This window comes from Magallana gigas, chromosome 3 (genome assembly GCF_963853765.1).
Source record: "Magallana gigas chromosome 3, xbMagGiga1.1, whole genome shotgun sequence".
Classification (NCBI taxonomy): domain Eukaryota; kingdom Metazoa; phylum Mollusca; class Bivalvia; order Ostreida; family Ostreidae; genus Magallana; species Magallana gigas.
In genome coordinates this window covers 52,677,739-52,704,055 of record NC_088855.1, presented here as the reverse complement: position 1 = coordinate 52,704,055, position 26,317 = coordinate 52,677,739, and the positions used below count along the sequence as shown (strand labels likewise).

Below are 26,317 nucleotides of genomic sequence, written 5' to 3'. Positions count from 1 at the left end.
CTTAGACAAATGCAAGACTCAAAAACAATTGAGGATAACGCATTTTAATAGAATTTGACCAGTGGGAAGAGAAATACGTTTCCAGTGTTGCAGAGCAGTTTTCACCCAATAGAAGCTTTTTCCCCGGAAAAGTATGGTGGTCTTTCCCCCGAGGGAAAATCTATCATCTAGTAGTTTTTCCCCCAAAGTAATGTTTCTCTTGCGCGTTTTTTGGTTCTGATTTTATAAAAATTATTAATTATTTAAATTCCATTAGGATTTAATCAATGCGTGTACACCCCCAGTTTGCATGTTTACACGTATTTGCATTACTCTGTACAGGTTGAATTTCGTTTTGCCGATTTATTATTTTTATACACAATATTGAAAATTGAACATACGTATACGTTTATTTATTTTTTTTTTTTAATTTTTATTTTATCGTAGGAAAAGGGCTGCTATTAAGTTTTTAGAAACATGTGTGTGAAAAAAAATAAACCGCAAGGAACATAACTCTTATAAGACGAAGACGAAAATTCCCGGCAAAACTCAACAAAATATCATTTCCTGAAAAAAATACGCAATGACGTCTGGAATCCGCTAACAGACCTCGCCTCTCCTACCCGTGGCTGCCCAAAACATATTTGCTTTGTTACAATGAAAATCCATGTTTCATGTGACGTTGCGTTTAAACCCGAGTTAATTCTTCACAATGTGTGATGTGATAACATCATTTCATGTAAACTGCGATTGGAAAAATAAATCACATGTCACTTTTCTACCATATTATATTCGTACATATATTTGTCAATAGCAATGATTTAATTAAAATACTGTAAATTCCTAATTAAACGCGAGGAATTAATATCCGCGTAAAATCGCAAGAAGCAAAACCCGCGGATTTTAAAATCTCACTTTCATTTTTCTGACAGATGAAAACTAACTGAAACGATGATAAAAATTTGGTGGTCGCGATTTTATAATTTCGCGGTTTGATGCAAAACGGTTGAATTAAGTACTCGCAAGAATAAGGAAGCTACAGTATACACTCCTTTTATTCAACAACCGGAAGTTTGAGAGATCGTAATATTGGCCATGATTTTCGACGATATGGGCATGCGGACAGGTCCAGAGATAAATCCAAGACAGACCCAATTGGACGATTTTGGTGACGTCCTTTTGTTTTGACCAGCACGAAGAGGACTAAATAAGGAAAAAAAAAACCCTCATATTTTCGACGTAAAATTTGATGCGTGGCCACTGGGGCTTTTTTAACTTGCACTAAGGTCTCACGTTTTGTGAACCTAAAACGTAGGAAACTTTAAAAATAAAATTTATTTTTTGCGTCATATGTCGACCATGATTTGAATGGAACTACAATCGGTTAAGTAGAATGCTACTTATATATCAAAACCGTCAGAAGTTGAATTACTTTTCCTTGTTAATAGATCCCTAAAAGAAACAATTGTCGAGGAAAACCACAGTCAATCAGTTGTACCAAGTTTGTGACAAGTTTGAAGATATACCATCAAATGGGAAGTGCGTGGTCTTGCCATATGATATTTAATTAATGTAGAACATGTTTAACAGCTTCTTGAATTCAATGAATGAAAAGGAGTTTCTGATGAGGCTCAATTTTGGAACCCTCTGATAAGACTGGTTTCGACGTAAACTACTGTCGTTCAAACACAATGATTAGACAACATGGGATGAAAACAATTGCCGTTGCAGCACTATGTAGATGATAGTGTTCTTTGCAACTGGCCATACATTTGTTAATCATCACATAAACAGTTCCAATGGAATATATGGCACAGATATAAGATGGAGAATGTTGCTGTTCCATACATACTCAAAGGAATAAAATTTGTGTGTCTCCCTGCGAGGATATTTTAACTAAGCGATTCCAACGTTAGATGACTTGGGTACCAACCGGAAAGAAAAAGAAAGTAAGTCCAACAGAGACCTAGAGGAGATTAGTAGAGAAAGAAATGAGGGATTACAACTGGACATGGGGATATGTCCTAAGAAGGATCCAATACATAAACACATGGGATTCTCTGGTGACGGTCTTAAGTGCTGACCAGCACGAAATAATATATAAGTATAAGACCCTCGAATTTACAAAAATACGATTCGCTGCCTGGCCAACAAATGTAGGAAACTTTTTAAAATTTCGAATACGTTTTGAAAACAACAGTCGGGTAAGTAAAATGCGTTTAATGTATACCAAGAGTCGCAAGTTGAATTGTTTTTCTGTGTTAATTGATCGATGCGAACACAATTGACGAGGAAAACAAGTCAATCAGTTATACCATATTTTGGTTTTCAAATCAGCTGGGAAAAGTTTGGTATTTTCATATAATATGATCTGATATGTAGCTAACGATGAACCAATTTAACGCCTTCTTGAATTTATTGAATTGATGTGGTTTCTGGTGAGTCCGTATGTGACTTAGTAATAAACAACATAATTAAGTTTGGTCTTGAACTGAAATATTGTCGTTCGTACACAAGGAATGTTGCAGAAAACATCGGAGGCAGACAATACACATTGCAGCGCGATTACTAGTACTTTAGCAGCAAAACTTAACAAATAAGCACAATTATAAGGAAGAGAAATTGCACTACCCAGATTGTGTTCATTATTATCAAAGGAGTAGCATTTTAGTTGAGATTCTTTCTTTCAAATCCCGAAAGTTTCACTGCAACAGCCCGTCTCTGTTGTGACTGTGCATCAAAGTGTAAAAGGGTTGTGCTTATCATCGTGTTATTTAACTCATCTAAACCATAAAACATTCCTACGATAAAAGACACGATGGATTTGGACTTAACAAGATTTTCACGAGAGATAAATTGATGGTACCAACTGCAAGGCATACAGGTATAATACCATGTTTTATTGATTGCGTACCTCTTTGCATACCATTTTTATGTATCAAAGACGTCACAAATTGAAGTACTTTTGTTTGTTAGTAAGTCCACACAAAAACTGATTGTCGAGAGAAACCACAGTCAGTCAGTTGTATCATATTTTGGTTTTCAGTGTGACAGGTTTAGTGATGCCATCAATTGGGAAGAGTTTAGTCTTACCAAGTGAAGTTAATGGTGAATCAGTTTAACAGCTTTTTTAATTCATTGAATACGAGGGAGTTACTGGTGAATCCATAAGTGAACGTAAATAAGATTGGTCTCGACCTTAACTACTGTCGTTCCACCACAATCGAACCTGGGTTGTCCATAACGCGAAGTACTAATCACTTTACGATCACGGCCATATGAACACGTTATTTGAATTATCAGAGGTACAGAATTGTATATTTTTTTTAATTAATATCCTTGATAATTTGTCTGTGGGCGTGAGCTGTTCTTGAGAGGAACACAAAGGTGTGCGACAGTTGATGGGAAACCAAATGTCTTGCACTAACTTCATGTGGTTCTATTTATTTGTTGAAGAGTAATATGCTTGTTATATGTTGATGAATCTTGCAAAGTGATTAAATTAGTTCTTAGGTGGAAAAGAACACCTCTACCTTGTGACTTTTTTTTTATCGAAATAAACAATAATTGAATAAAATGAAGTGTAATCATATAAGTTATTTGTTTCCTAATATTGTCGCCTTACAGCGTAACGCAGTGGGTTAGAGCGTTTTCTACGAATCTGTAAGTTATGAGTTCGAATCCGGCTGGGGGGGGGGGGTCATTTTTTACCCGTCCAATTTTTTTAAAAAGTGGATTGCAGTATTCCTTGCATCTGGCTATGCATGTGTATATCATATATATAAGCAGTAACGATGAAATAAATGGCACAATTATGAAATAGACATGGAGCAATGAAAATACACCGCTGTTGTTCCATGCATACTCAAAGGAGTAGCATGACTGTTATCCTTGAAAGTATATTTTAAGCGAAAAACTTATATTCCATACCTGGATATAATACATATTTGCCTATAGAGGTCTGACGTTATATCCGGTTCTGAATAGATTATATGACGGAAGCACTGTAAAGTGTAAGGTGTCGCCAATTTCATAGCGAGGCTAAAAAATATCCTGTCTTGCCGTAACAGCGACTGCACAGCCACTGCCGTGACCAGGATTCGAACCTGGGTTGTCGCGGCCACAACGCGAAGTACTAACCACTATACGATCACGGCCATATGAACAGGTTATTAGGGATAATAGAGTTATTAAATTGTATATTTATTAATATCTTTTTTTGCGGGCGAAAGCTGTTTATAAGAGGGAACACAAAGGTGTGCGACAGGTGTAAAGGAACTACATGCACATGTAGTTATGTTTATTTGTTTAATCTTCAATAGTTATATGATTGTGATCCTTCTAAATGGTGTCGAATCTTACAAAATGATATGACTAAAGCCAATTCAAACAAGATAAGACACCTTCTAGATCCGAAGTCTTTGCAGAATACTAGGTATCTTCTGGCCGAATATAGTCTTGACTAAAGAGCAGTACAATATCCATATCGGATTTGATCACGTGCCGGACTGCAATGATAACCTATAAAAGTCAAAGATTGACTTTTAAATCATGAAATTATCCTGGCGTCTTAATTATGCACAATAATTATTATATGGTGACAATCAGCATCTTTACTAATAAACTCTTTTCTTATAGAAGTTCATATATCATATAAATCATACTAAAATAAACAGTCACATAGACACAGTGAAAATAAAACTTGGGAAACTCTAAGGTTAAAAGATCACAACTCTGCCGATAAATATCTGCAGCAATTGCAAAAACGGGCCCAGGAAAAAGCTAAGACGAACTGAATGGTTGAAGAGAAAGGGGTAACACTGGCATTTCTTAATGGGATATAAAAACTGTTTTGTCGTAACAGCGACTGCACAGCCACTGCCGTGACCGGGAATCTGTGAAGATTAAGTTGAAGAGAAAACAGGAGTTTACAATCAATTGATATCTTAAAGACATGAAAAGCATGTATTATCTTGTGAGAAACGTCTTTTTTCTGTATTGTAACAATTTAACGTTCTTCTTTTCCACATACTTAGTTCTTAGACCAGGTTGGGTTTTTTCCTGTCATCGAATAACAAATACGTAATGTGATACTGGTGTTCCGATCATAACAGAAGTCGGGGCTGAATTTCCAGACATGAAGTATGAAGGATTGTCCCGAAATTCGAGAGAATGCTTAATACTTCATGTCTGCAAATTCAGCCTCAACTTCGGTTATGTATAAGAAATATAATTCATCCGGCGAATGCGTCAGTCCATTTATCAAGACAAACCGAATATCTACCAAGATACTTATTAGTATCTGGCAAAGCATCAACTGCATATTTATTCCCAGATAATTAGATGAAAAATGAGTTGTGTCAGTGTCCTCTGGTACCTGTAACTTGTTTATCAGTTAAATTGATGACAAGTGATGTGTTGTCCTCATCATATAACAACCAGTAACATTTCTCGTGTTTATTGCTGTCTTAAATAGTTTCCGATGAGCTCTCTACTTTACGATGCGTCTTGTTAGTAAGTACAGTGTATCTGATCGCCATCACCATCTAGACCACATTTTATACGATTACCAACAGCACTTGGTCCACTCTTTGTCTGACTTTTGTCTTACAATGGACCCTTTCATCTTGGTGGCCCTGTTACGTATAGTACATGCATGTATTTAATGACCAATGATGTCTATCCTAGATAATGCAATTACAAACGGCGTGTATTTCATCTGATAACCAATACTGTTCTTCAGTAGTGTTGACTAGATGTTGGTATTTAAGTTTTGAACGAAACAACATCACATGGTGAAACTATTTAGAGAGGAAGCATGGTGAGGATCGAATGACATGGACTCCATTGCTGGAAATATCACCGACTGATTTAGACCTTGTCCAGCATATGTAGGCGATAAGGTTATCATCATGCAACAAGAGAAGACATTGTATTAATTCATATATGTGCAGGTTTTTGGTTTTGTTTTTTTTTAATCTGATGTATATTATTGCTGTTTAATATTCGGTAACATTTTGCTTTGCTTATTGGTTGTAAACCGTAGAGTACGGACAAAAAACTATAGTTAACGACGTTAGCCTATATTTCACATCTGTGAACAATAATTACTCGATCGTGTATGTTTCAGAAGTGTAAAACTATAATTTACACTGAAAACAACAATTTGCGATTACAAAACATAGTTCACCCGATATATATAGTTTCACGATTTGTACTACCTACATGTATATGTATATGGCACGCCAAATTAACAAAAATTGGCTAATCATAGTTTCACAGTCGATAAACTAGGTTGAACGGTTATAAACTATAGTCTACGGACAGAAAACGACGAAAATCTATATTTCACACCCGTTAACCATAGCTAACGCGATCACCTATGTTTTAGAAGTGAAATACTATTGTTTCACGATGGTGAAACTATGATTAACAACTATAGTTAATGAATGCAAATAAGTGTTACAGACGTGAAAGTAATAGTAAATCAATAACAAATTCCTGGAAAAAGTTATATAAAATTGAAAAACGTGTCGTCTGACTTTACTGTATAATTTGCAGACAGATAAACGTAGGTTAATATTCGTAAACTATAGTTTACAAAGGTTAAAAATGGTTTGGCAAATGAAAACTGAAAACTATAGCTAACGGATCGTAAATTATAATTAAGGAATAATTAACTATAATTTACGATTCGTAAATTGTAGTTAAGAATAAACTCAGTATTGTTAACTATAGTTTAGCGCTCGTTAAGTATGGTAAAGGTCAAGATCTATAAGTAAATGATTCCAGAGTGTCTTTTTGGTGCTAGAACCATTATATCCTCATAATTGATTTGAAGAATCTTTTCCCCGTACTTTACGGCTTTGAATTGTGTAGAAAATCAAACAATTTATTGACATTCTGAGTCAAATCATGGGAAAAGTAATCCTGATATCTATATTCTATTTGACATCGTTTTAAAGATGAGATCAATTAAGAGACTGTTTAATTCCGTTTTTGGAGAGACTGTAGGCAATCTAGATATATTTTATTAGTCAAAAATGGATAAAACTCCGAAATTCTTTCCTCAATTCCTTCATATTTCATTGAAAATGACAGTTTAAAACATGATTTTTCATTGCGCTTACCAAAAATTTAAGCCCGGTACACAATATCAAACAAAGCTATTGTTATGAAGCATCATTGAAAAAATTTATATCTTAAATTTTGTGAACCTGTAAGCACCTTTCATTTAATAGATCTTGGCCTTAGCAATCGATCAATAAACCTAGTTACATCTGTTTACCATAGTTAACGGGATCATCTATGTTCCAGACGTGTAAAACTATAGTTAACACTGAAAACATTCATTCAGTTGCGATTGCAAAACATAGTTTGTCTGATAAATATAGTTTCACGATTGTGAAACCATGATTAACAACTCTTATCATGTAAATCATAGTTTACAGATATCAGCAGAGTATATTGTTAACGTTATTTGCAGACAGATAACCTTAGATTATCATTTGTAAACTAAATAGCTTACAACCGTTAAATATAGCTTTTAGATGGAAAACTATATTGCGGTTCGTTAACTTAACAGTCGGTAAACCTAATCAAGCTTATCAAATGTGAAACTAAGTTTAGCTCATTTTTGTAAATTTGTCGTGTCATAGATATGACTCGGGTATGGCACGCCAAATTCACAAAAATGAACTAAACATAGTTTCACAGTCGATAAACTATATGTGTATCAGCTGTTAACTATAGTTTACAGAACCTAAAATTTAGTTAACGATTCGTTAAGTATAGTTCACATCTGTGAAACTATATTTCACGAATCTAAACTATAGCTTACGAATGATAATCATAGTTTATCTATCCGTAAAAAACGTTAACAAAATATTTTGCTGATGAATATAGATTCACATTTGTTTATTATAATTTACAATCGTAAACTATAGTTAAGAGTTGTTAATTAGAGTTTCACAAATCATGAAACTACATTTGACAGAAATTACATTTGGTTTGTAATCACAAATTACTTATTTGTTTTGAAAAAAATATTAAAAGATAATGTTAAATTGCGGCCATAAATTATGTACGCTTCCGCAATGTAAACAGGATTGGATTTACTCTTTTTTTAAAAGCAAATCTCAAAAAGTCTTTGCATTCAAAGTGCAAGTTTGCCTCAAGTACATTTAATCTTTGATGAAACTATTTGTAAAGTTAAGAGGGCCAATCGCCTAACGTGAGGCCTATTTTGGGGATTCTGTAAACATTTTTATGTATATGCCAACTAGTCGATTTAAAAACTATTTAAAATTTGTTATATCAAATTGTAGTTTAAGTTTTAATCAGACCTGTAAGAAATTTCAGAATCCCCAATTTAATCAAAACCCGAATTTTCTCCACATAAAAATTGAAACGAAGATAACCGAGAACTTCCGAAGTGTATCACGCTAGAATATTTGTTCCACGCGTGGATTGTAAACAGATGCGGTGTTTCCTGTTGTGAATAATTCGAAAAAATTATTACATCGTATATTGCTTTTCAAGAGAGTTTTTGATCTTGTTGAAAAAATCATATTTACGGATAGATTCATGCATCGATCAGTGGCATAAATTGAAGTGAATTCATGGAATATCTTCCGTTATAAATGTTTGCGCCGCCACCGTGATTCATGTTTTGACGTGATTCCAAAACTGTGACCAATGTTTTGCTAACCGGTGTCTGAATGGCGAGAAACTAACAGTGCGTATCGTTAAATACACGTAAATGTCGTGTAATTAGTCAGACTGTTTAAAGATTTGTTTATAATATAACAATAAGAACAACCAGTGTTCATAATGATTATTATGAGGCCCAAACAGATATTAATTTTAAAAACGAAACAGAAGCTTTATTGCACCCAGCAGGGCATACTTTCTATAGACTGATAAAGTTGTACATTATATGAGTTGAGATCAGCTTAAATACTTCTGTTATTAATTTCATTTTTGAGTCTCATGGTTTTCTTTATGAACACCTCGTAAGTTGATAAACTTTTGTTTATAAATATATCTCTATATAAAGGTTCATATTAAGTTGAAAGAAAAACATGCAGTTATATAGGAAGTCCCAGTTAATGCGTGTTTAGCACTTTGACTTAGAATGTATATTTCTTTGCCACAATATTTAATATTTATATATATTTAAATTAATTTATTTAATTATCATATGGCAGATAATTATTGATGGTTGATGTGTAAACACCATGAGTGAAATACCAGCAAGCAACGCATCTGATGATGAAGAACAAGTAGAGAGGGAAATGGATGACTTACCAGAGGACAATGATGGTCCTGGCTGGACAATTCCTGATGGAAACTCGACAGGAAGTACTGCTCAGGAAGAAGAAGAGTCAGAATCCAGCAAAGACGGCTCACAGAAGGTCCACCAGAGCATGTTTACTGACAGCGATGGAGGGAGCACCATTAAAATGAATGAGCAATGGTAGACGTCTTCTCATATTCCTCTGATCTTTTTTAAAACCACATGTGTCCCAAGAGTTTATAAATTCAGCATTGTTATTGACATAGTTTTTATTGTATGTTGATTTCTCTGGCCACAGATATTTTCTGGGTTTTGTTATCGCATAGTTTAAGTTTTAAAATTGAACACTATCACTAATACATGTACATGTATTTAACATCATTTCAGATAGTCAAGAGGATATTAGTCTACTATTTTCCAAGTAATATATTGTACATGTAAATGAAGGTTGAATAAAGATTGGTCAGAGAAAAATAGCAATTTTATGAACACATATTTCTTTTATAGTTTGAGATACTTTGCTAGAAGTTAAGTTTCAATTCCCATGACAAAAATGTTCTTAAATATCAAACTTTTTTTTCTTTTATAGTCACTCAGATGCAACTCAGACAGGTGAGGATGCCCCTGGTGCTCATTTCATTGACCCTTCTAACATGGATACTGACCAGTCAAACAGTGATGCCAAGGGAGAAGGACAGTTCATTGTGACAGAGAGAGAGTTGGATAAAGATAACGACTCAGAGACGATGAGCGAGACGAGCGACATTGTAAACAACAACAAGATGCAGAGTCCCAGGCAAATATCTCCAGAGGAGCAGAGATCCCTGCTAGAGAGCCTACCTTCCTCTAACAAACTCAGGACCGTACCCAGCTCTGGGAGTTTATTCAGCGAGGAAGGATATCAAACATTTCCCGGGGCAGAGCAGAGTCAGGAGCTACTGAAGCGAGAGGTTTATGGTCATGAAGATGACAATGAAAGCGAGGCCGTCAGTTCTTGTACTGACACCAGTAACCTAGCTCAGTTAATTGTTGACCATGTCCTAGAAAACGTGGTGGGTTCAGTTCAAGACGAGAGTGATTCTGATTCTTCCCTGAAACAAATCGTGGAAAATCTAGAAAATGCTTTAGAGACTGAAGAAAACGAGGAGAGTATGGACCAAAGAGAAGAGGAACAGGTGTTAGAGGACAAAGGATATGCATCTAAGATGGAGTTGGATACTGATCTCAAAATTGATGAAGAAGCCATGACAGATTTCCAACTAAATGACCCACAGCCCATAGGTGAAGAGGTTAGGGAGGAAAATGATGAGAAGGTGATAGATGGAGGTGATGAAGAGATAGAAGTGAGACTGCCAGAAGACAACACGGCATTTGACTCTGAAGATAGGGCAGTAGAGGGGGCTCAAGCCATGGATCAGCTTTCATCCCAGTCTGAAGTCCCAGGGGTGGAACAAACTCCAGAAGTGGACGAAGAGAATGTAGATGACAAACAGTTAGATAATGGAGGATCCACTAGACTTTTGAAGTCTAAAGACAGTGGAGTTTCAATGAGCTATGCTGGAGAAATTATTGGAAATTCCCAGTCAGCAGGTGCTGTTGCCTCTACGAGTTCAAATGTTTCAGATAGAATCAGTGACACTATCCCAGGGAGGAGAAATCTGTCTGACTCTTTACAAGAGTATGACACACAGAGACTTTCAGACAATGTTGTTGAACCAATGGCAGAAAAGCCTTATGAAGAGGATTCAACTTTCAAACGCTTAACGCCTGAAGAAGCCACTATAAGTTCAGCTGAAATCAGTGTTCCTGAGAGTTTTGCAGATCAAAAGGAGAATAGTAATTTGGCTTACACAGCTGTTTCCTCTCCAGGCTATACTGAACCTTCCTCCGTCAGAGCTGATCAATCCTCAGGATTCTTAGCCTCCCAAGAAACAGACTCTCAACTTTCATATGAAAGAAACAGTTCACCTGCTAAGCCTATACAAACCCCACCAAGAATGGTGCTGAGAACCAAGCAAGATTTTGTTGTTAGTGGAAATCGCTCAGAGAAAGACCCAAGTTCAAATGTCAGAGGTCAGGGTCAACAACACCAGAGAGAGGCTGAGATGCACAGAGAGCAGTTGATACTAGACAAGGTAAGGAAGGACATGGCAGCTAAGGAGAGAGAGATGAGAAGACAGATAGACAGAGAAATGACTGAGAGAATGGAAAGAGCTAGATTACAACAGGAGCTTTTATCAAATGGAGGAGAATATTACAGAAGTGAAAATGACCTGTCAATGAATCCATATGACCAATCAAATGAATTTGATATAACTGAGTCTTCAAGGTTGAAATATTCAGACCAAAGTTCTTCAAGGTCCCCGATCAATGCTGGATCCCGCAGCATGCCCACCAGAAGTTCCTCTGACCTTCGGGTTTCGGAAGAGGAACTCATAAGACGGTATCAGAGGGAGTTATCCCGCTCTGAACAGAGACATTATGATGTCAGCGGAATAGACACATATGCTACTCTCCAAAACCAGCATCATCGCAATGAAAGTGTTTCACTTGACGATCCACTCAGAATGGAGGGAATGTCTTATGCAGACATAAATCGGAGTGATCGGGGGATGCCATCAAATATTTATTCCAGCTATAACATTCCTCCTCCACAGTATAATGTGTCTACCTCCTTTGGAGCTCAAAACTCTTCTCATACCTCATCAGATCTAGAAGCCCCTCCCCCAAAGTCTGGATCAGTGCCCCCATTCAAAACACTCCATGAACAACAGGTATGTGTGGGTTTTTTTTATAATTTTCAGATTATATTTCAGGTGACATCAGGTAAAATCTGATTTTGATGTTAATGAAGATTTTGAATTTCAGATTGGTTGGATGCGAATGTTTAAAACTCTAGAGGAGCAGCATCACAATGAGCTGAAGAACCAATACAGACAACATCAGGAAACCATCTTCTCTATGCAGCACCAGATTGAGAGTGAACTCCTCAACCAACAGCAAACCCTGAAACAGAAGCTGTCGGCTCATAAAGAGGCTCTTTCTAATAATGCCAGTCCCATCAAACCAAACCAGGACAGGAGACTCAACCACAGTCAACTAAGTGGCCAAATGCTGGAGAGCTCACGGGGAGACAGCTCTTACAAGAAATCAGGCTCACCTAAATCCTCCCCCAATGCTAGACACATGGAGCGGTCTCACCATTCAGACAGGCACGCCTCTCCCCCCTGGAAGGACATCTACAGAGAGATTCGGGGGAAGGGTGTTGACAGTGATCGGGAAACAGAGGACAATGAGGAGGAGGCAACTCCAATCAGGCGCTCCTTGGAGGAGGATTTCATGTCAACCTCCTCTATGCTGAGGCAGCCATTGTCTGAGGAAATCAGGCCTACCCCAAAGAAATATTTTGACCCACTCCCTTCAGAACCCCCAAGGGGTGGTGTGTACAGTAGCCCTATGCCTGTTCTACGAAAAAGTAACATATCTCAGGTATGCATTTTGTGACTTGTTTATGTACAACTATACTCTATCCCATTATATATGTTTAATGTATATAAATGTATAGGATCTCTCATGGTATGGGATGGTATATAATTTTCATCCAGTGAGTTGTGTTTTTTCTATCCCCGAGCCTTTGCGAGGGGATAAAAAATATATAAAAATATTAGAAAACACATTAAAATCAAATACCATTGCAAATAACGAAAGACTCTTTTTGTCACATTTTACCACATATTTAGTTAAACCTCAATCTTTTCTGTAAACATTATTATTGTGAGCTGCACAACACATTTACTACAAGACATCAACAACTTTATGCATGGAAAAAGTTCTTGAGGTTTTACCAAAAAACATTTCATTTTAGAACATATTTTCTATCAAATCATGAAAAATGATAAAACAGCATTAAATGCTACACATTTACAACTCAACACTTTTCAACTAAATTATTTTTTTAAATTTTCATTCTGCGTTGACCGCCTAAACCTACATGTTTTATTGTGATGTCTTATTGGGTAAGAATACACAGTGTAATATCAAAAATTTATTACATGAGTGATATCCACATTATATTGAGCTAAACATGTGGTAAAATATATATTTATATATATGTATAACTATACTCTATCTTAGGTTTCAAATTTAGGCAGTGTTTGTTGTTTTCAATAAATGCACAAACATGCATGTACTTATAAGTCAAAAACAATTTATATTGACATAAGGGAAAAAGTAATGATTTCTTCTATTTTATGGAGATCCTAGAATGTTTTTCATTAATGAATAAGGAATCATTTTTTGAGTATAATGAGATGATAATTTCTGTCAGGGCGTGATCAAAATCTAATAAAGACTGAAGGGCTATATGATAGATTTGATCATGCCCCAACCAAAATTATAACCTCATAATATTCAAAGAATGATTCGTTATTACTTAAATTTATATAATTTTTAGCATTTGTACGATTAGATATTTGAAAATAAATACACAAACCAGGCTTGCGCCCTAATTATAAGTCATTTGAACTCATTGGACTGTATAGTACAAAATAAATACATAGTGTTATCACAGGCAGAGACGGTGAAAAATGTAAATATTTCTAGATAATGTATATAGTATGGATACTGGTGTTTTTATGAATATCAAATTATTAAGAAAAACATCATGTAAAAATCATCTTAGGACAGAGTGTAGTAAAGGTATATTACTGAAAATTAAAAAAGAGAAATGGAATATTAAAACTTTAATGAATTTCAAATTTGAAAGCTACATACAATAACTTAAATTTCTAATTTTTGCACCTGGTATTTATCCTAATTTACAAATTGTAGAGCTCAACACGGACTCCAAGTCCAAGGCAGGCAGACAGGAACTCACCTCATGTTGCTAGCGGCAACGACCTTTCACAGAGAGGTGACAGGACAGACAGCAGACTGTTGGACAGCTTAGCTGATGCTCCAATGGAAAGTTTGACCTCAGAGGAGTCAGCCTCTCAGAGGTCAGTATGAACAAGACTTTCAAAAGCTGCTACATGTCTGACATTACAAAGACAGTCCGTGGTCCTAGTCAATGTTCGTGTTGTAGATGTTTAACGTTATCTCAAATATTGTATTGTATTGTTTATTAGTCAACAGCTAAACAGCTGATAGACATACAAGACAATTGATATAAACATACTAATATTAACAGTTCAGTTAAAAAAGAAAGCAAGATTACACGTGAAGTTTTCTGTTCTAGGTCATGTGTTTTGTAGTGTGTCCAACAGTGCCTTATTGATGTGTTTTAAGGTGGTATGGAACACCTCCATATTGTATTGTCTATCAAATTAAACAAAATCAAGTATGATTTAAAATTTATTTTTTTTAACAAAATTGATACCAAACAGCATAGCGCAATGGGGAAAAGCGTTAACAATGAATCTTTACGTCATGAGTTCAAAGTCCTGCTAGGGCTTTTAAAATTTTTACCTTTTCAAAAAATTTTAAAACCTTTTTTTTGGTCAAATATTGCAAACTTTAAAAAATTCTAGAATGATGAAAGATGAAAATGTTTTGATTAAAATGAACTTTTATCCACATTCATATCAACATGTCCCATACCACATTAAGGTGGAATCAGTTGTGATTTTGAATCAATTACTGGTAATGCATAACTTTCATTATGCTCAATAGTCATTCATAATTGTTTCCAGCCAATTTTGATTAAATTTTTTACTATAAAAGTAGATTCTCATTTTTAATTGAAAAATTGTCTGTTATTTTTGGGAGTTGATTTTAATCAACTCTCCTATGCAGTTACTCAGACAAACCGAAAGTGAAACAGTGTTTGGACCTCAGCACAAATCATTGCTGCTGACAAGACTTAGTTCTTGAAAATAATATATGAATTCGATGTAATGTATGCTAAAGCATTGTTTTTCAAGGAAACTTATTTATAAATACCTTGAAAATACCCGGTAGTCAGATTTTAAATGGTACGAACAATTTAAATATTTTTTGTAGTTGTATGTATTCCTACGCCAGAGTTCAATATAGTCTCGTTCAACTCGACGCTCGGCTGTCTCTGTAAATCCTTGTCGGAGATTTACTGTGTCAGCCAAGCGTTTGGTTGAACAAGACTAGAAATCAATATTGCTTGGATCCATACAATTTTCGAGAATTATTTCTATTACTGATACATAGTTTGATTGAATTAATTTTATCTTTAAATATTATTTAACATGATTCATATGGGGGTTTCTCGACATTCTTGTCGAAAAAGTCCAAAAATTCATATTATAAAAATGTGCATAATTAAAATTAGAAACTACATTTACTTGTCATGCAAAATAACATATCATTAATTTTAAAATAAATAAACATTGACAAAATCAACTCCCGTCAGTATTAACTCCCGTCAGTTCTTCAGTACTTTGCTGAAAAAAATGAGAGCCATGTTTTTTTGTTTGATATTTTCAGAGCTCATTTACGAGAGAAGCATGCCAAGCACTTGTTAGATCTGAGAGAATACTATGAGCAGGAGATCCATGATTTGAGATTGGCATTGTCAAGGTCTGATGACATCACAAGTAGGTCGCCATTTAAGAGGGTTGCCAATGAGAACCAAGCACTGATCACAGAAAACCACTCGCTAAAACATACAAATGAGGAGTTGGAAAGTCAGCTAAACAAAGTTGTCAGGTATGTTATTATATGTATTCACACCTACAACAAAGACATCAGGTATGTATTCACACCTACAACAAAGTCGTCCGGTATGTATTGATACCTACAACAAAGTAATCAGGTGTGAATACATACAACAATATACTTAGGTATGTATTCATGCCTAAAGCAAAGTCCTCAGGTATGTATTCACACCTACAACAAAATACTCAACACCTACAACAAAGTACTCAGGTATCTAGATACCTATTTATTTCTCCAGAAGTTAAATGAGAACAGTAAATTTTTGGTTCATGTTATTTTTAGCAACATCTCATAACCAATAACATTCATTGGTGTATTAATATGTGAGTAATAAAGCACATAGTAACATGTATCCCTGAAGGTGATACTTGGTTCATTCATGGATGTTTTCTATTTTCTATCATTATGCAATGCTGTGAATAAGAGCATCTCTGGGTTGCAATTCTGCACCTCGATTGGTGTTATATTTTGTAGACCATGTTAAATAATCAATGAAATATTTCACTTTTAGAGAGAACCGTGAGCTTGAACAGAAGGTCCATGGACTGGAAAGACGAGCAGTATGTCTGTTTCATTAAACTATTGTTTTATCTGTGAAATAATTATTGAATTCATTACCTGTATTTCAGTTACTAAACTTTGATATAATGATGCTATTCTAACACACTACCAAAATATAAAATGATTCTGAAAATCTACATAAAGGTTTTCAATGCAGTCAATTAATGACCAATATTTTCACTGATGAACATTCAATGTGATTTAACTATTTGATATACTGATATGTTTGGGTTGTTCCACCAGAGTGATTTAACTACCGGTATTTGTTTTCTGATATGATTGGGATGTTCCACCAGATAGATTTAACTATTTGTTGTATTGATATCGTTGTGTTGTTCCACCAGAGTGAGTATGCTGACTGTTACAAGGAGGCCCAGGACAAGATCTCCACATTCCGTAACAAGGTGGAGGAGCTCCAGTACCAAAACCGGACGATGGAGGACCAGGTGCAGCATCTGGAGTGTCAGCTCAAGAACCAGGCGGACGCCATCAAACACTACAAAAAGGTATGGCTCCATCAAACGCTGAAAAAGGTAGGTCACATGTAACAATACAAATATATAGATCACAGGCAACACTACAAAAGGTAGGTCACAGGTAACACTACAAAAAGGTAGGTCACAGGTAACACTACAAAAAGGTAGGTCACAGGTAACACTACAAAAAGGTAAGTCACAGGTAACACTACTAAAAGGTAGGTCACAGGTAACACTACAAAAAGGTAGGTCACAGGTAACACTACAAAAAGGTAGGTCACAGGTAACACTACAAAAAGGTAGGTCACAGGTAACACTACAAAAAGGTAAGTCACAGGTAACACTACTAAAAGGTAGGTCACAGGTAACACTACAAAAAGGTAGGTCACAGGTAACACTACAAAATGGTACATCATTAACAAACACCACAAAAAATAGGTCACATGTAACATTTAAAAAAGGTAGGTCATAGGTAACACCAAAAGAAAAAAGGTATGTCTCAGGTAACACTACATAAATTAGGTCACCAACAAACAATATGAATGCATAAAGATGTAACACATGTAACTTTATACATTGGTACGTGTGAGCACATAACAGTCAAGGCCATGTGTCAGTCACAACAAAAAGGTACCAGCTAAAACAGGTTAACATACATGTACATTGTGTATGTCTTTAAAAGGTACATCTCAGATAACACTTCAAATAGATACACATTACTTAAGGATTAAACAAAACCAGGCCATTAAAAAACCCCTAGATTTTCATGTTAGAAAAATATGTTAACTGAAATTTAAATGCAATAATTAAATATCTGTACATTTGTTTATTTTCTGATTTTTTCACCAGTCTCAAGATGAACAGATGGAAGTTTTACAAAAAGACAGAAATGCATATCACAAGGTAACAATATGTAATATCAAATCTCTTTATCTAGATTGTATTTTTTTTCTGCCTTGGAGTATATTTATATCACTGTTTACAAATAAATCATTTCTATATGTAAATGTTTATGATGAATGTAATTATTTTCTATTGCAGCTTTCTGATAAGTATGACAACTTGGAGAGGGAGTTCAATATTCTAAAGGTCAGGGTTCAACACTTTCTTACATACAATCTTGTGCAATTTTACAAAGTCAAATCAAGAAATGCTAGGACCCATCCTCTTTCATTTTGACCAGGCTTTTAAGATTGTATTTGTTTTTCTGCCTAGGAATCCTTCAATTCCACAGAAAACAAGTTGTATGATGCTCGGTCTGAGGTTGTGGAGCTGAACAGGTGAGGACCACTAGAGACAAAGCTGGCCATCATGTCTCAGGATTTCTGATGATGGCTGTTTATTAATAATGTTCAGTGCTTGGAGTCAATATACACATGTACATGTATCTTTATATGTATTGCAGGACAGTATCAAAGTTGGAACTGGAAAATAAAAGACTTGGCCGAGAGAACGACAACATCCGATATAAGCTTACCCAAAGTGCTAAGTACGTGCATGCAGCATTTTTAAACAGTGAATATAGGGCTTTCAGATTCAGTAGATGGTTTTTTTGTATTAAAAGTGAGCATAAATTGCATGTATTTTGTAAACACTTTTACAGTAATGTATTACAAAGATAAACCGTAAAAATCTACAAACAGTGCAAATGGGTATTTGCATATATCTGATGTATTTGATAATAGATACAGAGCCATTTGAGTGTATTATATATATATATATGTACAATGTTTCAGTGCTGTAACAATGCAAGGGAATGCTGACGACTCTTACTCTAGCCCAGGTAGAATTCGTCATCAGTCACCAGCGAGAGAAAGTGGCCTGCAAAAGTCCTACGGTAAAATGACAGACAATAGTCCAGAGTCTGCTCATGCCAGAAGCAGGAGTCAAGAGATCCCCATCCGATTGCTAGGAGACAGACCAATGGACCGCGACCTTCATCAGGACCGTCAGGTCAGGTCACGGAGTCAGGTTGACAGTTTTTGTGAGGAGATGGAAACGAGCTTAAGAGTGAGAGAGCAGAGCACTGAAAGGCGCCCAAAGAACACTTGTAATACATATGCTGAGGTGGAAGAAATTGAGTAAGTCTTGCATGTATACCATGGATCATTAAGTTTTGTATATTCATTGATTTATGTCAGTCCTTCAGTCTCTCCAAGTAAAGAGTGACAGATGAAATTTGAACAATAAAAACTTTTGTTCACCTTACTATACACTCATGCTGTGCAAAATGACCCCAAAACGGATCTAATGATTTATATCAAGTAATGGTGAGAAAGGAAAATGCCCTTTCGAAGATTCATAGCCCCATTCTGATGAAATAAAATTAACATCTCTCTAGACCACAAGCTTATTAATGTTAAACAGTCTTGTATTGAAGGTATATGTGTTATATTTTTGAAGGTACCCTTGACATTTAATTTTAGGAAATCTCATCAAAGACCAAGATCTGCCCCAAGCTCCAGAAATGCTCCGGAGAGACAGATGAGCCCTGGAGTGGACCAGACATCACCGGTGCTGAGGGCAGAGAGAGAACTGTATAAACTACGGGAAATCATGAGACAGGCTGAGCAGGTGGTGGAAGCCTCTCCCCCACAGCATCCCAAGCTACAGAAGAAATTCTATGGCAGTGAGTCAGCGCTTTCCAGTAGTAAATCAGATTCAGGGTCGTCAATTCATAAATCTGATTCTTCATCAAGTCTGAAACTCAAGAAAAAGAAATCTGTCAACACTTCCCCAGTAAAATCTCCCAAAGTAAGAACTTCAATGTCCTCAAGGTTTCAAGATTCTGATCCCCTGTCCCCGCCCTCCAAAGCAAAGTTTGAGACGAGTCCCGGTGAATTTGACACTCCTACACGTTTTGATATCGGTGTAATGGAGAGATCCTCAAGCAGACGGCAGCACAGCGATTCCTTGCCAACCAGAGACACTGGATCTAAACCCAGACAGAGTCCCGCCACCAGGGATAAACGAAACGGAGAGGTGAGGGGAGGAAACAAAGCAGGCAGAGACAGGAAACCCTTAAAGGCAGAAAAAGGTAGGGGCTACTGTTGGTGTAAACTAGGGATATTTATACACTGATTTCCAATAATAAAAGTCCAAGTGTAAAAAAAGTGCTGTATTTAAAAAGGTAAAGAATTAAATGAAAACAATTTTGACATTTTTATTGAAGTATTACGTGGTATAAATAACAACTACATGTGTAATTTTATTGGGTGGTTTATGTTGGCTTCAGATACACAAGTCCCCAATGGAACAGTGGAGAACACACTGGCCAAGATGAAGGAGGGAGAATTTGTGTCCAGACCTGGCTGGGAGGATGTTTACACATCAATGGCCAAACCCAAGTCAGACTCCAAAGCGACCCCAGTGAGTTTTGTACACTTATCCAAAGTTAGACTTTACTTACTTTTGTGTGTCATCAGTAATTGTATTTGTTAGCAACCCTGAAGTCATACTCCAAAGATAAAATTTCCTACTTGTAAACCAAAAGATGTTGCAAGGGGCGACTAAATTGCTCATGTTGCTTGTTTGTTTGTACAGGTTAAACAGACAGTGAAAAATCGGATGGACAACATATCAGACTTGGAGGCTAGATATGATGAACTTCAGACCGAGAAAAGAACAGTAAGGGCATAGAAAATCTGAAATGAAAATTTTTCTGAATCGAAATCCCCTTCATTAATTGAAGATTTCAAGATTTATTGAATAAATGCATTTTTTATTCAATAAATTTTGAAATGTTCACATTTTACAGAACATTTTCCTTTTTAAACCAGATTCTTGGTGAAACAATACAGTGGACCTGCTTAATATGATAATTATTTTGTCATAGAGAATTAATATATTAGCCACACAATATTAACATGCAAACATAGCTAGATTCATTGTGTCTACATGTATATATGATATGTGCTTATTCATGTACATGAGATTACAACATTAAATGAATCTCTGCTGTTTTACATGTTAACATACTGATAATGGTCATTTTTTTTTATTCAGCTTGAGTCCAAACTGAGCAGAGTACCTTCTCATGGGAAAGGAAGACAGGAACAGGTTAGGTTTACAATACACCAAAAGTTTGTTTGTTTTGAATTAGTACATGGATGTGTTTATGCATCTTAGAAAATCCTGGCTTCTTAGGGAATTCATTGAAGTTGTATTGATGGCGATTACAGGAGTTTAATATATAAACCACTGAGGTAATGTTATTTAGTTTCTGGGAGATGGAAAACACATGTAGATTTTGGTTTGTGAATATTTCTCCTTCTAATTGTCAGTAAATGTACCGGTATGTTATAAAAATCATTTGAATGATAATTAATCTTTTAATCTTATCTAATCTCCACAATGTAATGACACTCGATTGTGTGATTTTTTTTCTCATAAAATTGACCTCTGTACATTATACAAAGTCAAAGAGATATATTTTGAAGTATATTAAAATCTGCTAACCTTAACATCAGTGAAAAACTGGAGGTTATTTTTTGTCAATTTCTATGAACATGGGGCTTTAATAAAGTTTTTATCATTTACAAAGTTTATTTCTCTAAATATAAAATTTATGTGTACGTTGTTCAGACTGACCGTATTTTTGTTAATTTTACACTAATATTGGCATGAGTTATCTCTCTTGCTCTATCGTATGAATAATTTGTCACTGCTCAGATATTGGTTCCATATCTAATATCTTTATTTATTGTTTGTAGGAGAATTTAGAAAACAAGTTAGATACTGTGGAGAAAGAGCTTGGATCTGTTCGGATGTCACTGAAAAGATACCATGTGCTAAAAACCTCCATCTAGATAGATGATGGTCCATGGTACAATACACTGTGCACCATTCTATTAGATAGCAGTTAGATTATAGACAGAGGATGGAATAACCATGAACCTTCACTGTGAATGGAAAAGTATACAGCCAAATGTCCTGTACCAGTTCACTAAGACTATGGTCCAGCTTTAGTGGAACTAGTCTGTCAGTGGTTTCGTTAGATGACAGTCCATGGACAAGCCGATGTAGTCTTCTCCTCGTCTGTGGTTCGGCCAGTACATCCGTACCGAGCGTGTTCTAGTTCGCCCGACCCAATCCCCAGGAAGAAGACTGGGGGTCACCTCCTGTTCAGTATTTTGCGTTACATCACACGTTCAGTGATTTGCTCAGATATTTGTGTTTTGTTTTTTGCTACTTGTTACTTGATGGTGTAGGGGATTTAGGTTGTTAAGACGTCTGTTGTTATATTAAATAGGGTTTCTGTACTTGTAAACTAGATGACTATGTTTCAATAGTTTTGGTGCAGAATATCAGGACTGACACATTACATTGCAGTCCGTCTCTGGTTGTAGATCTGCAAACATGTATCAATTTTATATATCAACTAGAATCTAGTCCAGATCCATCTATGTTATTTATTTTGTTTGATATTCTTTGTTTATAGCACGGCTAGAGCAGATTTTATACATGTACAGTGTATATACATGTAGTATATGCTCTACAATATCAGACCTTATATCAGATTCTGTGTAGGCATCTAGAGGAAGAAACCTGCAAGTGCTTTGCCTCACATTGCCTTAACTAATGCACAATTACTCAGAGATGGCACCAAAGTTCATTCCTTGAGATGTTGATAGTATACAATGACGTCACAGGACTGCACAAATAGCCATTGGCACCAATCACTGGATATTTGTAGGACGTGGAGTCTTCACCAAACTTCACAGATATCACAAGATATTTTATATGGCACTACACGTGTACTGTATTCACTGCAGAATATCAGTTATGTATTTTTTTATTTATCGAATTAAATATGAAGTTTATAACTTACTTTTGAAGTCTATCATTTTTGTAGTTTGTGTAGTTTCACAGAAACCAAATATGTAATTAGATAAAAGGTTATACATATGAATGTAGCTGAACTATTGAAGCGGACTAGTCACAAATTTTGCATGATGAACCTAAAAAAAATATTAAACGAAGATGTCGAGCTGTACAACTGTGTAAGATTTGAAATAAATCCCCACACCCCATCTTGCCGATTAGACAGTCTCTGAGACTGTCAACAAATCTCTGATTTAGCGGAGAGTGATGGTAACGTATTCTGTAGACGACTTTCCCTCTAAGTGAGGATCCAGCAGGAGTTCTGTCTGCCGGGAGGAGCAGGCCCCGGATTGTGTTTGTGAGATAGCTCCGCGGCTCCCCCGGGGAGCCGTTCTTTTAGTGATCTATTTATCTCGACATGGCAGTAGGCATTCTGTCATACGATTTCCAAATTGCGGACCGTTGTGATGAGGTCGCTGGTAGCAGGCGTCAACTTCACAACTTGTTTGGAGGGAAATGTGTCTTGGGAGACTCTCCTCCGACACGTAATCTGCATGGATTGCGTGCTTTATAACGAATTCCTGAAGAGGGGGCTTAAAAAAGAGACCACGTGACCGAGCTCTCACGTCCAGATCCTGCGACGGTAAATGATCGTATGGTCTTAAAACTGCATTAGACTTTTTCGGCTTTTGTTTTGTTATCACCATAGGGATTTCAGAAATCCTTAGTATAGATCTATCGTCAAAAAAAAATCTTCTTGTGTTATTTATGATGCAAAATGTAAAAGTGCATAAAACAATGGCTGTTCCCATCGGAACCTTATACACGGGATCTAACATTGTGGATCTTCGGGCCTATTGTGGTGCGTGGTGGGTTGGTGGGGTTTTTTTTTGGGGGGGGGGGGGGGCGTTACGTACCGATGCTTTAGAATTTATGTACCGAGAAGATACAATGTTAATCCAAATGTTCAGATAATTTTATTGGCCTACTTGAATATGAAGGGTCCTTTGAATCAGATCAGGTCCCTATCTTCAAGTTCAAGCTTGACGCCTTGAGAACCGCCTTGAGACCTCAACATACACGTGGCACGTCCTATCTTGATCTTTTATCCATAATTCCATATGTAGTGTACCTAGAGATCAACCTAATCCGAACCTTTAAAAGAACAATTTCTAGTATCGGACAATTATTAAACTATGGAGATCCCACTCTTTATATATGCATACCAGTATATATTTAATAATTTGACAAGATCATTTAATGGCTAATATCAGGAGGGCACATGGAGATCACATTTCATACATTGTCGAGGATGGCATATTTAATCAATCTTAAGGATGTCCACCCTTAACCCATATTTTCCAGTTCCTTGTGTTCAAGTATATAAGTTGTACTAAAGACTAGAAAGAAAATCCCTCAGAAGCAGGAATCTCAAGCGAGCGATGCTGCCCGTGGGCCTCTTGTTAAATACAAAGTCCTGCAGACAATGGAGGTTTTAAAAAAAAACCAAGAAGGGATTGTCTGGAATTTAATATATCGTTAAATATTGATTTATAGATACAAAAAATTATAAGAATTTAAATGGAATTAATTTGTCTTCATTCTCCGTTCTGATTTGAGCAACTTTTACAGAACGTAAATTCCCAAAACATTACGAAGAAAATACGAAATAGGACAGCTGTAGTATTTCCCTATGCCACTGTAGCACCAAAAGTATAGCCTCGGTTGAATTTAAGCTAATTTGATTATTTCTTGCCGGGTTGTAAGAAAGAAGAATACCGTTATAGTTAATGAGGTCTCAAAATAATCGCCATTTATGAAAGTATACTTTTATTATTTCCTAAGATCAAGATCGAAATAAGAGGAGTCTATAGGTTTCTCATGTCTAAGATATGGATTCCACGTTTGGAATAGCTTATTCAAATAAGATGTATCGGGGCAGAATTTTTCAGTAAAAGCGATGCAAACTTCGTTTAAATTCAATATAATTAAAAGCTACCTCCCTTGAATATATTCTTTTATTAATTTATCAAATTTATATTTATTTAACACTTCTTATTATTTTTTTTAAATTAAAGAAAAGAAAGATTAAAAGGTCCCAAACTTCATATCCGACGATCTCCTTATGTTCACGTATTATGATTCATCACTTATCAGTGCAGTTTACATTGATTTGCCACGTGATTGTAATTGCTGTCTAAAACTAGTAAGTGGAATTGGAGTGAATATTTAAAAAAATATAAATATTATTAGTTCTGAATAACATCAGGTTTCACTGAGAGGCGTGGCCGCTAGCTCATGATATATGACACAGTGCAGTATTTACACTCCCATGCGCTTGCATGGCTATGGAGCGGAATATTTATTTGCTGGCCAAAGGAATAATTCTATTTTTCTAATTTTAAATGATTTATTTTAAATTAAGTTAATAATTCAAATAAATTTGAACTCATTAGTTTAGTTATTTGTTATTTAATAAATTATTAATTTATTTACTTTTGAACACCGTAATTCTCAGTTCATTTTCTAATATGATATAAAAAATACGTCTTTGTGAAAATCGTGTAAAAATGAGATATTTGGTAAAAGTCATGTGATGGTGCGTCACCATGTCTCATTAAGGTGGCTCATTACACCTTAAAATAGTTTCTCAAATCAGCAGAAAATTACTTGATTATGATAGATAACATGATGGATAAAAACTAGGAAGTCAATTAGTCGAAAATGTGCAATTTGGGGGAAAAAATTAAATTTTCAAAAATTAATTCAGTAAACTTGACAAAAGCTCCAGGCGGATTCGAACTCGCGGTCTGTTGTTCACAAGCCAAGTCCGATCTTTTAACCCTGAATATCAATCTGGCTATTGAAGTTCCCTGAGATTTGCAATGATTTCTACTTTCTTTATTCATTGCTTTTCATTCCTCCCAAAAAGGATAGAGTGTTTGTCCTTCAATCAGAATCTAAAAAAGTGCATGAAAACTACTTTTACTCGCTTTGACGAGTGAAAAATAGCTCTCATCTTCTTAGGTTACATTTTAATAAATTTTCTGTGACAAATTTTATTTTCATCGAACCAATAGATGTACAATGACATAACAGTGAAAAACAAGATTAAGTGTGTAAAAATACCAGAGTGTTCAAAACATTTTTTTCAAAATGATTTCCCTTTCTTTAAAAACACAAAGGAAGGGTCACAGGAACGTTTGACATTTTGTGCTTAACAAAGCTACAATTAGCAATCAAATCGGCGTCATTAACATGCATCATTACGTTTTAAAAAGCACTATGCTCGGTGATCCCTTCATAACTTTTGACAAGGAGTGGTTTTGGAGCTCAAAAAATCCTATAAAGGGCAAGAATCCGTGCCAGTCTTTTGGCGCCCTCTGCGACTTTAAACTGACATTAGCGCGGGACTAACACCTTACAGGAGCGAGGGCTTATTAGACGAACGTATTCACGCATCTGACAGTCCCCGGGGCCCGTCAGATTGCGC

The 26,317-nt window shown here is 35.8% G+C and overlaps 1 protein-coding gene and 1 non-coding gene across 4 annotated transcripts; one reads left to right on the top strand and one right to left on the bottom strand.

Annotated features, from left to right (window-relative positions):
• Positions 1–4,064: 4,064 nt before the first annotated feature.
• Trnah-gug (transfer RNA histidin (anticodon GUG)) lies at positions 4,065–4,136 on the bottom strand. The gene has a single exon. It is a non-coding gene; the product is annotated as a tRNA-His (tRNA).
• A 4,293-nt stretch (positions 4,137–8,429) lies between these two features.
• LOC105328142 (cingulin) lies at positions 8,430–22,830 on the top strand. 3 transcript variants are annotated; one of them, XM_034480300.2, is made up of 18 exons: positions 8,430–8,716; positions 9,189–9,457; positions 9,867–12,051; positions 12,146–12,766; positions 14,108–14,274; positions 15,734–15,955; positions 16,476–16,524; positions 16,870–17,031; positions 17,851–17,904; positions 18,043–18,090; positions 18,217–18,281; positions 18,407–18,490; positions 18,738–19,082; positions 19,428–20,038; positions 20,237–20,370; positions 20,545–20,628; positions 21,007–21,060; positions 21,714–22,830. In XM_034480300.2, exons 2-18 carry the CDS (start codon positions 9,219–9,221, stop codon positions 21,807–21,809), a joined length of 5,220 nt encoding a protein of 1,739 aa, XP_034336191.2. In that variant the 5' UTR covers positions 8,430–8,716; positions 9,189–9,218; the 3' UTR covers positions 21,810–22,830. The 3 variants fall into 3 exon arrangements, with proteins under 3 accessions (XP_034336191.2, XP_065936375.1, XP_034336192.2); XM_066080303.1 differs by having other exon boundaries at positions 8,430–8,742; XM_034480301.2 differs by lacking the exon at positions 8,430–8,716 and adding an exon at positions 8,843–8,993.
• Positions 22,831–26,317: the final 3,487 nt, after the last annotated feature.

What these genes read in the sequence shown, in the direction of transcription:
- LOC105328142 (XM_034480300.2), top strand. Translation starts at nt 9,219, where the DNA reads ATGAGTGAAATACCAGCAAGCAACGCATCTGATGATGAAGAACAAGTA. An exon ending in GAGGAGTCAGCCTCTCAGAG is followed by an intron (nt 14,275 to 15,733) that starts GTCAGTATGAAC and finishes TGATATTTTCAG; the next exon opens with AGCTCATTTACGAGAGAAGC. An exon ending in CAGCTAAACAAAGTTGTCAG is followed by an intron (nt 15,956 to 16,475) that starts GTATGTTATTAT and finishes TTTCACTTTTAG; the next exon opens with AGAGAACCGTGAGCTTGAAC.